Below are 13,210 nucleotides of genomic sequence, written 5' to 3' on the forward strand. Positions count from 1 at the left end.
TGCAATAAATCAAAACACACTCAAGCGAAATGCTCAAATTTTACACATCTCAAGGAAAGCTATCAGAAAATGATGAAAAAGAACTTTAAAGGCTTGCATTTTGCAAACATCTATCTGGCAGTCAAGGGAGAAGGGGTCAACCGGCAGCATAAGAACACATGTGCAATATTTTATGAAGAGACACAAAACTTTTGAGATAACATGGTTTACGCGATAAGCACATAGAAGCACACATCCACACAAGATAGCCCTCAAGGATTCAGAAGGAAGGAGTGACCTAACAACCCTTGCCTATAGTCCTGGAAAGGCAGAGGACCAGAATATCCACATTGACAATGACAGTGTTGGCAAGGGAAGAAAAGTTATGTGAATGAGGGAAGTTACTCTGCTGTTTAGTCACTCTTGCTCAGTTAACATGCATGCTGAAAACCAAGAACACCACGAAGCAACAGGACAGTGCTTACTGTGTATCAACAAGTAAACCACCTTCATTCTTCAGCTCACTACTTAGGCTGGGAATAAGTTTGGTTTGGCCCTGTTGTTTGTGTTGGAAGGTTCCAACACAAAAAGGGACATTGTGTAATTTGTGTGATAAAAGCAAACCACGTAAATAAATACCAGAATTGCACAAACAATTTCTGAGAATTATTATTAGTAAGGCAGGTGTAAGTAAGGTTCTGCAATTTATTTGAAAGAGATGAAACCAAGTGACAACCTACAGCAAAGAAAGGACTTTGACTAAAATATATGCTTATAAACTTATTCTTAGTGTATATTGTAATGTAGACATGAACCATATAAGCTCAGCTAGAATACCTATGAGAGCTCATCTAGAACACCCTGCTGAGTAAAATTAATGAACCATCCAGACAAGCATTCAGTCTTCAATAATGCCACTAGAAAGAGCATGTTAGACTGGCCATGATCAGTGATATGTTTCTCTCCTATTACCTTAGCATTCATAATCATTGGATGAAACACGTTAGGAGGCACACTCTTGCATACTTCTAATACCTGCATAAAGGCCTTTTGTTAACAATTTGTTTAATGCTTTTTTAAACATGCTGATACTATCTGCTTCCACAAATTCCTGTGGCAGCAAGTTCCAAAAGTAAACTACAGAAGCACTTCCTTTTGTGGGTTTTACATGGATCTACTAGAAGTTTCACCATTTGCCCTGTTAGCTCTAGCCATGTGGAACATGGTGAACAGCAGTTCTGCATTCCCCTGTGATTCTTCTAAGGCTCCATCACCTTCAGCCTTCTCCTCCCCAAATGAAGCATTTCAGCTTCTTTAATCTCTTGGTAACTCAGTACAGTCACAGTAGAGACAGACTATAAGAAAGAACAACTATAAGACCCAGAGAAAGTTATATTTTAATGGTTAGCTATTTTGATATTACAAAATAAGGAAAAAGCATAGCTAACGGGAAAAAAAAAAATTAAGCTTCTTAAGGGCACAGAGAAAACTGTAATAGAGCAGTGAAACTGATGTTCATTATCAACCTCATTAGCTTTACCCAAGGCCGCAAAGACAAAAAGTTTCCAAACCCCAAATTTATGTGCTGTCACTGGTTTAATTTATTCCTATGGAATAGGATTATTCCATAGGAATGCCATGAGAACACTTTTCCATAAAAAAAACTATGTATGCATTAGGGCTTGTACTGGTTTACTATTCTGTAACTGGGCTGGCTATACTTGCCTAAGGCTTGTAGTATGCACTGGTCACAATACACTTCAGTTATAAGGCAACAGAAAATAAAAATCAGTGGCACTTGGGAAAAATAGGTATCAGTGATGACTATACAATAGCTCAACCTAGAAATGAGTATCATCTGACATGATTCAATTAAATGCTGACACAATACATCAGTACAAGAAGGCGTAATAATGACTTATAGTTCAATATCCCTGCGAACCAAGCCTTTAAAGTTAAGAAACACTTGCAAAAACAAAAACCACCTTACTAGATCTCCTGGAGACAACAGATGTTAGTCATGTGAAACAATGAGTATTCACTCTAACAGCTTAATCTTTAGTTAAGGGTTCAATTTTTATGGATCAGAAACCATGGGGAAAAGTTGCCCTGGGAAGACAGCTAGCTACACATGGGAGAAAGTTGGTAGAACAATTAACAAGCTTGACTGAAACACGAGCACGTTCTTATAAAACATTTTTTTTTTTTTATGAAGCCAGTCAATCACATGCTGATAATTACTCAACATGTTAGTATCACTACCATCAAGAAAATGTTCTGTATGGAAACTTGAGTATTGTTCACCTACATCAAGCAGATCAAAAACTTTCAGCAGCTTCATTATGCCTTAATTAATAACTTGAGAGAGAACACTTTCTGGAGAACCTTTTCAAAGGCATCAAACCTTATTAAAAATCTGATAACTTAAGTCTATAGACAGGCAGATGTACTTCCAGTATGGACACACAGGAGATAATATTGCCAAATTAATTTGTTGACTTGTCTTTTAAATCAGATTCTAACAGCAACATAAAACTGACAAGCTGTGAAAGATCCTCTTCACAGATTTTAGCAGAGGTATGGACAGGATTAATTTGTGCTAGAGAATGAAGACTGCGTGATGGTCCTTACTGGAAGAACCCTGTAAAATTAAGAATCTGAAACACATTTATTATAGTGTTATTAAATTAGGTTGGACCATGAAAATAATCTTTACTGGTTAGGCACACCTCAAATTTTTTTATTTTAGATGTACTAAAATGTCTAAGCCATGAGATGTTACATGTCAAATAAGATAGTGACTTATAAATTACTGACATCTGATCTCAGAGTTCTTTTCTGATTTTTTTTTCATAGCTTTATTACAATATGGGATTTGATCTGCACACTGTATATGGTTCAAATAGCGTTTCAAGGAAATAATAAACTTGTGAATCCATAAAACATTAACTCAAAAGAACTAGATCTACCCTCTTTCTGTATCATAGCTAAAAGAGAATCTGATCAGGTAATTTCCAATACAGAAATAAGCACCACCATTTATTTGTATTATTGCATTTTACAGAAGACTTAATAGAAAGTATTTTGAGATTTTAAAAAACATTCTTTCTTCAACTCTTGGTGCTTATCTTGTTCATGCAATAATGTGTCCACAATATCAAAAGATACACATTTCAAGGAAATCTTAAAGACACTTAAATGCATAAAATAGCATTATCTTTATAAAAAAAAAAATAAAATTCAACTTTTCCAGATTTGAAATTTTGGAGCTAGAAGGGCTAAAGGACAGCTTATTTAACAAGACTGGGAACCTCCCTGATTTATAAGGTACCAGATTCTTATTTCTAACTTGGAAAACTCATTTGTAATCTTGAAGCAGTCCACAGTTCAAAACAATACTTGCTTTAGGACACCATAAGTTGTCCAATAATTTTCTAAGATTGGAAAGGAAAATATGTCAAGCTTTTTCTTTTGAATAGTGGGTCTCTGATGTTCTTAGAGATCTGGAAGTTTACAAGTGAATTACAAAGCCAGTGAAAATGAATTCATGAACTGACAGAAGGTGATAGAATCAAGTATAATTATGCAATGCATCTATGCTATAACAATCTCCCTGCAGCACACTTTGAACTCACTGAAGAACTCTTTTTGCTAAAGTTACAAGAAGCAAATGAAGAGAATAATCTAGGAACTCATTAAAATACACAGACTGAGATCAAGCATTTGTGTGCATATAACAAGAAATGCAGATGCAAGAAATGCATGCAACAATCAGAATTTCTATCAACTGATTTGACAATTTCCTTTGGGTCATAACAAAATTCTGAAATCAGACACATAAATAGTGTATCTTTGTAACGTACTAGACTTCTTTTAAACTTTGGGCCACATATTCAAAGTTCCTTTGGGAAACATTCTTGACTTGGTTAATTTCAGTCAATTCTTTTGCTATAATGTACAAAATAAAGTTTATTTATTTACTTTATTATTTTAAAAGTATCTACCATTCACCAACCTGTCTCAAATTATGTGGGAAAATCATAGTTGCAATTCCAGCAAGACAAATCAAAAGTTTCCTCTTTGATCACTGTCAGTCTATGCTATTCTGTCTGAATGGTCAAGGTTATCTATCAAACTGTCAAAATGTGGGGGGGAAAAAAAATAATCACTGAATAAGTGCTAGGTAAGAAACATTCTATTTAAAAAGTAGATTTTCATACAGTTGGAGTTATATGAAAGGAAGTAGCTAAAGCAGCAGCAATTTGAGTAACTTAATTTGTAGCAATCAATGTAAAAAATTACATGCACATAAACATCATTTAGAAAAAAAAAAATCAACATTTATACTAAAATAGGAGTCAAGGTTGACAAGAACAGTTTGCATACAAAAATGAGGCCAATGCTGAATAAAACTATCATGAATTTACTGCATATAAAATACTATTCCTTGAATAACAATTTATGGATTTTATCTAGATAAAAAGCAAGTTGATAAATGAACATGGCATGATAAAACTCTGTAAGTCATGTGCATAAAAGCATAGGGAAAAATAAGAATTATATTTTAGAGAATAAAGAAATAAACTTGGTTCACTATATTAACTTTTGGATTCCTTGCCATAGTATATTTGTACTGAGCTTTACGTGCACAGAAATTTATTTGCTTCCGAAGAAAGTTTTCTATATATTAATCTGTAGTTTGCAGAACACTCACTCCACTTTTTCAGGGATAGCATTTGCAATTATTTTTACTTCAGCATGTTTCAGTATTTGAGATTTGATGGGATATTTTTCATGATGAGCAACACAACAGAACAGCTTGTTTAATAAAATAATGTTCTTTCTTCCCCTTTTTCTATGGCTAGAAAAGCTGTTCATAAAGAACGAGAGTTCTATCCTCCATTCTTTTTAAAGAGATCTTTGAAAATAATTTAGGTTTTGGGATTGGGATGAATTATTGCTCATCTAAGAGTGGTTCAAAAGGTGATTCTTAATTTCCACTGATAGATGGGCTGGACGTGCAGATGGGCATTGCAATAATTTGGTGATATTAGCTTCAATGGTCCCTTCTGGTTCACTTTTTTCCAATGCTAGCAATGCAAGTGTTACAACAATCTCCCTGGTAACATATGCTGACATACCTACATACAAAATTGAATCCCATTATCACAAAAATACAATCTTCATGCAAGCTGTGTGCAGTTAAGGCCCACACATTGGGCCTCAAACAGTTGATCAAACATGTAAACTACATTTGATACCCAAAACTATTGTTTAAACAGCCTAGGTCTTCCTTCCTTAGGCATACTGAGCAGCCAAGCATCTGTGCAGGAGGGAAGGCTTATAGATTTTCATTTCTTTGTTTTAGTTTAAAATATAGATTAATGATAAACCTCACATTTCTAACAGCCAGGTTGATAGGAACTTCCTTCATATTGCTTCCAATTTACCAAACCTAATTCTGGACTGCAGTCTCATCTCTTCTAGCATCATATATAATGCTTGTGGAATAAGCAATAAAATTCTGCAGAAACAGATGGCACTCACCCACAATAGAGAGGATCACACAGATGAAAGAAAAGCACATTGGCGAGGTTATGAGGCAGGGAAATGGGTGGGGAAAAAACCCAAACAAACAAGAAGGTAGTAAAGAGCTACAAAGTTGCATTAAAACAAAACAAAAACAAACAAAAAACCCCAAAAAACCCCAAATCCGAACAAGAAAGAAAAAAATCTTCCCCTGCTAGAAAAAGACTGTAGCAGTCACTGGTAAGAGATACTGCCTTCAGTAACAGCCAAATCAGATCTTAGAAAGCACAGATGCTAATATAAAAAAATTGAAGGGAAGAAAGGAAAAAAAAAGCATGTTTTTATTGCTCCCCCCCCCCCTTTTTTTTTTTAAATTAAACAGGTATAGAAGGGACTTTGAGATATCAGCTAGGCCGCCTCACAGCCCCCAAGGCAGCATCAATACTAACGGTTTGTGCAGCTAGTTCTGAAAAACTTAACAATGTTATATGTAAAGTGACAGCTCACTCTGGGACTCTTATGAACCCTGCTGCCTTTGCTATGTCACACTTTACATCATTCTTTTTTTCTCTGATTTCTTTGCGATTAAATTAGGTCTAGTTTTGCAAACCTTATTAGCACTTACAGTGTCTTTTATTCCTTTCTATTATTCCTTATATGTTACTAAGCTAGTAATACATTAGTAACCTGACTTGGCAATTGGGCTAAAGAGCTCAGTAATTTCCTCTAGGCAAGTGCCAAATTATTAGAAGAGATTGATGCCTCTCGAAATTTAGCTGCACATTTTCCCAGAATATCATCACTACAAAAAACAAGTTTTTATTATCTATTAAATCGGCAATCCAAGATTTTGCAAGACAACAATAACTCTATAAACTTTCTATTCAAAGTGGTTCATTTCAAGGTATACCAATAGCATTGGCAAAAGATCTAAATATGCTATTTCAGCAAATTTGTTATATCTAAACACTACATGCGTTTGAAAACAATACATCAGCATATGGAAACAGCCAAGTACAATAGCACTTAAGGAGACAAGGCAATTTTAAAACCAATAGAAGCATGAAAATAAAAAATGAAATTGTTTTGCTGCCATTACATTGTCTGTCATGGCATGATGACTTTCTCACATAATTATTATCAATATTAATAAAACAAAACAAAAATCTCTACACAAACATCTAAAAAGGTACCCCAAACTCTTCTTAATGTATTTTTCAAATTATCTTACTCAGAACAAACAGAACTAAATGACACTACTGAAAAGAAGAAAAAGACAGTCAGATGGAGAGCAAATAGTACCAGACCTCACAAACGACACATTTTCTTATGAGACAAGAATGAACATTGGAAGCAGATGGAACATTTGAAGCCCAAAGCAGTGCAAAGTCACTGTACAGAGGAGCTTTAGGAAAAGCAAAACTGCAGCATTCCACAAAGGGTTTTTTCTCATTTGCTGGTTTAACTAGGTTTAGTCTAAGTTAATTTTATAGAAGTTCGTTTGGGATCCTAGCAATACAATTCTGTATCTATTGTATTTAATAAGCTGCTGTAGATGCAAGTTTATAAAAATTCTTCTACTGTTTAGCTCAGTATGAATTACATTATTAAAAAGTTAACAAACCAATGTCACTACTCGATTAAAAACACTATTTCAATTAGAGAAATTTCAATTAGAGCTAGTATAGAAAAAAGCTATAGATTTTTCCTTTTGAACAATGTTTCAAATCTAAATACTGGCATCTTCCTTTTGTTTAAATGCTCTTAGAATTATGTTCAGATCTCTCTGAATATTTGAACTTTGCATTCCTCAACAGAAACCTCATTCTGATAGAGAACTTCAAGTGCCTCTACAATATAAACATGCTTATACACATCTGCAACAGTTTGTGTATGTACGCAAGCATAATACCATGAATGACAAGAAGAGATTCATAATAATCATGCATTTAAAAGTAATCTCTTCTATCTCACTAATTTTACTATTTCAGAACTCAGTGCTTTGAAATGATGATGATTTATAGCTTTGCACAATGATGAAAGGTGGTAGTATGCTCTACAGCAAGCCCTACCAACTTAGCAAGCGACACCTTCCCTCAAACCAAACAATCTCCTTCAACATTTACAGACAGTAGTTTGAGACAGTCAGTCAGGAAAATCACTAGTTTCAAAAGGCTGTAATCAGTAAATAAGAATACCAGCTGAAGTGCAGTTGAAAGTGTTGCCATAAAGGATGAGAAGGAGCTAAAGAGAAACACTCCTCAGAAAACTTCCCATCCCCCTACAACACTTGAAGTAGTTTTGCATTGCTGTTGGCATGAGCCTATGCTGTCTTCCAGCTTCACAAGACTGCATACACTGTTAGTGAGAAATTGAGCTTCGAGTAATAAATTTCAAAGATAATTACTGTGTCTTCACAGTAAAAGAAATATGCGTATGTAGCAATGACTATAAATAGAATGTGACAGTTGGATTTGCAAATTCAGCAGTGTTTGGTTTCACAGAAATTATATATAGATATTACAAGTATTATGAGTTAAAGAAGTTACGTAAGTTCTCCAAATTGTTCCCAAAATTACTGGGATGAAGTATCTTGGGGGAATTTTTATTTTATTTTACTTATTTTTTTAAACCCAAGCCACAACCATTCCAGCACAGGAAATAATATTTCTTCTTGGACTAACTTTCCTTAGTATATTTCCCCATGACAAAGGTAATGGACCACATGGGAATTACATAGTTCTAAATTTCTCAGTTTTAGCTGCATACAAAAAAAGGATTTAAATCATAGAAAGTAATTTTTAAGCTTATGTACTTGAATACTTGCTTTTATTTTCAACTCTTCCAAGATTTAAAAGCAAAACCCAACAGGTTTCACAGTACAATAATTCCAGCTTCAGGGCTCTTAGTAATGGCCAAAAATGGTGTGGCCTCACCTAGTAAAGAGTGGGAGGGAGAAGAGATACAAGAGAGGGAAAATATATGGGAACTCATCCAGACTTTTGAGTTGCGCTGAATTTCATTCAAAAGAACAATCACTACTATTTTGCAGAAATCGTGTATTTATGATTTCAGGTTTATGTAAGTCAGTAAACAGTTAATATTTCAATAAGCCCATAATATTTTAAACATTGCGTAAATCTATTTTGGTTAGGTCCCTCAGTTAGCTATACTAATATTTTAGCTATACAACAGGACTATAGCTGCAAAGGATCATAATTTTTTTATAAACGATTAGATTATATAGCTGCTGTAAAAATTTCAAAGGGATTAGACAGGAGGAAATATTTTCTTAAATATTGTTTCCATTAAAAAGGTAACTTTTTTTTTAGTTTATCTAGCAATGACAGAAATCAGAACAGAATATATTCATTCATTTAGGATAAAAATGAGTTGTGCCAAAATGAAACAACCCTGATTTGATATAGTACAGTATGTAGTATAGGGTTTTGTATCAGTTTTTCATTCCTGTCTTTCAAAAAATCTCTGTAAGACTCTCTAAGAAATACTGCTATATATTCCATAGTAACTGTCAATTTTTAAAAATAACTCAAAATTCAATCATAATCTCCCATCTTCACAGTTATATTACTATTGCAATCAGTTTATTGAAATGCCCACCTTAGAACAACAAACACATTCTGAGACCAGAATTCATGTCAAACAGTAGCAGACTATACTATGTAGAACTTTACACACGTGCACACCCACATGAACAGCTTCCTCTTGAAATGGAGCATTTCTCCCACTTAATTATCTGATATCCCATAATTTCATGTGCCCATAAGAAAATGGGACATATATGCCATGACAACCAAAACTGCAAAATATCAGTTCATCATTAACAGTGTAAAACTAAGAATAAGAGCACAAGCAAAGTCTTACAGATTGCAAAAGTCGTCATTTAAAGCCAAATGTTAAAACCTTTGCATCTTGTCTATTACAAATTTTCAGTTCTTCACATTTATAAATTATTTCTTAATTCTGTTTGGTACTACACAAAACCCTGCAGTTTTCAACTATACACAGTATAACCTACACAGACAGTGCAAAGGCAAAAAATTTTAGAGAAGTCAGTAAATTAATCCTGACACCTCTAATACAACATTGTAAGCAAAACCAGACATTTCAAAATAGTTAGCATTTCTTAGGATTAGATGAACAAAAACTCTGCTTTGATTTGCATAGTTCAGTTCTACATTATGCTGGTGGTGCCTAACACCACATCCCCACCAGCCCCCACTCCATGATACGAAACTGTCTCTGGAGCTTCCAGATCCAGTTTGACAGGTTTTTTGAATGTAATGTTCATGATTGGATTTTTTAAATTTATTTTTCTTTTCCAGCACCAACAAAAGCAATAATCTTTCAGTGAAGTTCAGCCCCCCACCTTTTTCCTCATTATTTAGATGTCTAAACATTCTCTCCAGTCCTGTCTACATAACGTCTTAGGGAAACCATCAAAGTAAACTCCATCAATCAAGGTAATTGTATGCAAAACCTGTAATGACTCATTGAACAAAAAGAAATATGTCTGGAGAGATATCAGAAATTAAATTTACAGATTTAACACACATACACACCCACAAAAGAGAGAACAATAGAGATTGTTTTGCAATATTATCTAGCAGGCTTTATGAAGCTTCTAGTGGAACAAACAAAGCTATTATAAAGCTAATATAAAGAATCACCAATTCTACCAAGAAAATCAGAGATGATTGATTTATGAAAATCATTTTAAGAGAGTGCACATAAACTTCTATGTAAATATTATTACACATATTTATGTCTGACTATACAGCTATGTACACAATAAATTTAAGAAATAATATTCAACATGACAATATTAGTCACAAGATATTAACTACTTACTATTAAGAGCCATAATATTGTCTGTTCCTGGATGATGGAAGTTTATTCCCATACGCCCTGCAATGTAAATAAAAGCTATTTTTAATGTTTTTATTTCAAAACTGAATTAAATTCATTAAAATGAAAAATTGCTAAAGGGGATGAACAGTCAGGGTAGCCAAATCTTCCATCTACTGAAGACAACTTCCCAAGAATACACATTTACGATATTGAAGACCACAGTACCTTTAGTGTTATGTACGTAAAATACTGAAACTCACAAAATAAACAATGAAATAATTATTTTTTTAATACATCTCTTTGCTTTGTACTAGGAAAGTATTACATTTACCCTTTCAAAATAAGGCCTCAAAGTTCACAATCTTGCTGCAGTTATGCCATTTATAGTAGGCTTCAAATAATGAATACAGCATTACAAAAACTCTGGTGAATTGGTAAAAATAAATCACTATTTTCTATACTACCTGTGACATCAGAAGTCTCAAGTTAACAGATCGCTGGAGACAGAGTGCTTACCCTGTTTTTGTATCCTTTCCTAAGAATCTGCTATCACTAACTATTTGAGATAAGATACTGGGTTGGAGGGAGTGTTGTTCTGATGGAGTACATTTGTATTTACTTTGAAAAAATATTTATTCTTGACCCATAATATGGGAACATCATATACAGAAGGGTCACCATGAAATTCAAATTAACTCTGCTGGTGCCAGTTTCCAGAAAGCTAGAGAGATGCAAAATAGTACCAATTTTCCCAGGTGAGATTTAACAATTGAAAGGTTGGCTTAAGATCTCTGATGACTTCAGGAACTGGAAGTGGGAACAAAGTCACACATGGTTTGTTTCAAAGGAGACAGTCCACAGAAATCTACTTTTACAGTCAAAGCAAGAAAAGAGACAACTCTACTACTGTTCAGATTAGTTTTAGATAATATTTAACTGAGCTAAATTATCAAAACTTGGCCTGAAGAAACTTTGTAACAGGACTTTCTTAATTAAGCCTCCCTGAAATAATTTGAAAGCTATAATTGATATTAGTCCTTGTTTGGAAAAAGATATAAAAGGATCATTATAGCCACATAAAAATTTATTTCAATTAAGTAATGTAAGTAACCTAAGTTACTGACAAGTGCTGCAATCCATTTCACATGCTTTCTTTCTCTCTAGATTTGTGATTAAGTTTGGGAGCTAAGGAAGCAGGCAGTTTACATTTCTTCACTGCATTGGCACTCAAATACGGGAGCTCAAGACCCACTCACTATACTGAAGAACCAATATAACAGTTAAGTTCCTGTACTTCTGCAAAACCAAGTTGTAACAAATAAGCATTGACAAAGCAGAACTAAAGCCAATCTTCTCCAACATTTTTAGTTCCTATCAATAAGTTAAAGCCTTCTATTTGCAGTCACAGAGACTGCTGTGCTGCAATTAATATTCTTTCTGAACAGATGCAACATGAAGTTTCAGTACACTTCTGAAACTGAGTCACAAGCAGTTTAAGAAAAGCAAATACGTATTTTCTTCACATTATAATTTTCTCATTCTTTTAGAAAAAAATGTGCCACCACAATAAGACTATGAAGCAAACAGCACTTCCAGAAAGAAGTGGGGGCAGAAGGAAGGTAAATAAAATTTCCATTTTTACTTTCCAACTCCTTGAGCAAAGCTGCTTAAAGATATCTTCATTAACTACTTCAGATTTCCTAATTACAGATATAATTCTCCTATACATATCTGCACATTAACCTAGCACTGCAGAAACATTAGAGCTGCTATTATTTCAGTTAGTGTAAGCTTGTGCCAAAATATTTCAGAAATCTTGCCAGATTGACATTAATTCCCTTTTCCTTAACAGCATAGTGATAAGCATGAGGTTACAGGTATTCCTTGTAAAGAGAAAAGGTGTATATAATAATCTATACTTGTAAACTATTACTTGCAATAGAAAAAAGGGAACTGCTATGAGAAAACTAGAGTAAAATTTGAATGCATAATGCTTAGGTGGGCCCTTCTCCTTTCCTTTGCTGAAGCTGAAATTCTGCTGTTTGACCAGCTTCAGAAATAGAATTGTATCTGTGACATCTGGGTTTGTTTTTTTCCTCCCTCCAGGCTGTCACTGGACCAGGTGCTGCTTGTGTGACATTTTGTCACCTGCCCTTGGCGTGCTATTTTTAAACAGTTCTTGTCAGCTATCTTTTTAAGAGGAGCAAAAAATACAGAGCAGCACAAGCAGAAGGACATGTTCTCACACTGAGCTAAGCAACAGTGTGGGATAATTCTGTGCATCTTCAGAGGTCCCCTAGTGCAATTCTATAGAAACAAATTAATGGACTACTTTCAAAAGATACCTGTATAAAAAGCATTCAAAACAGACTGGTAATGCATCAATCATAAGACAATTAGTTACCAATAATTATATAGCCTTTCATATTAGCTACAACATTTGAATATCTTGCTGTTTGAAGCAAATTATTCAATTGAAAAAAGAGGCCATATGCAGACTGCAAAACTGCATAATTATCTAAGGAATGAGAGCATAAGAAGGAAATTATAAATTTATTCATTTAAAGGTGCAATGTAAAACTGTGAAATGTAATTAAGAATATGTACTTTCAGGGACATATTTGGGTTAAATGTGGAAATGACTATCGGAAAACAATCACAGAATCATAGAATGGTTTGAGTTGTAAGGGACCTTGAAGATCATCCTGTTCCAACCCCCCTGCCACAGGCAGGGACACCCTTCACTAGACCAGGTTGCCCAAAGCCCCATCCAACCTGGCCTTGAACACTTGCAGGGAGGGGGCATCCACAATCTCTCTGGGCAACCTGT

General features: G+C 34.3%; 1 protein-coding gene across 14 annotated transcripts in view; it reads right to left on the reverse strand.

Annotated features, from left to right (window-relative positions):
- The window catches only part of CPEB3 (cytoplasmic polyadenylation element binding protein 3), a 96,565-nt gene that overhangs the window by 41,516 nt on the left and 41,839 nt on the right, over nt 1-13,210 (reverse strand). For all 14 annotated transcript variants that reach the window (XM_075758212.1, XM_075758211.1, XM_075758218.1 and 11 more), the window contains one exon: nt 10,381-10,437. In XM_075758212.1, coding sequence (XP_075614327.1) covers nt 10,381-10,437 — 57 coding nt within the window. The remainder of the gene's footprint in view (nt 1-10,380; nt 10,438-13,210) is intronic.

Source organism: Balearica regulorum, chromosome 7, assembly GCF_011004875.1.
Source record: "Balearica regulorum gibbericeps isolate bBalReg1 chromosome 7, bBalReg1.pri, whole genome shotgun sequence".
Taxonomy (NCBI): domain Eukaryota; kingdom Metazoa; phylum Chordata; class Aves; order Gruiformes; family Gruidae; genus Balearica; species Balearica regulorum.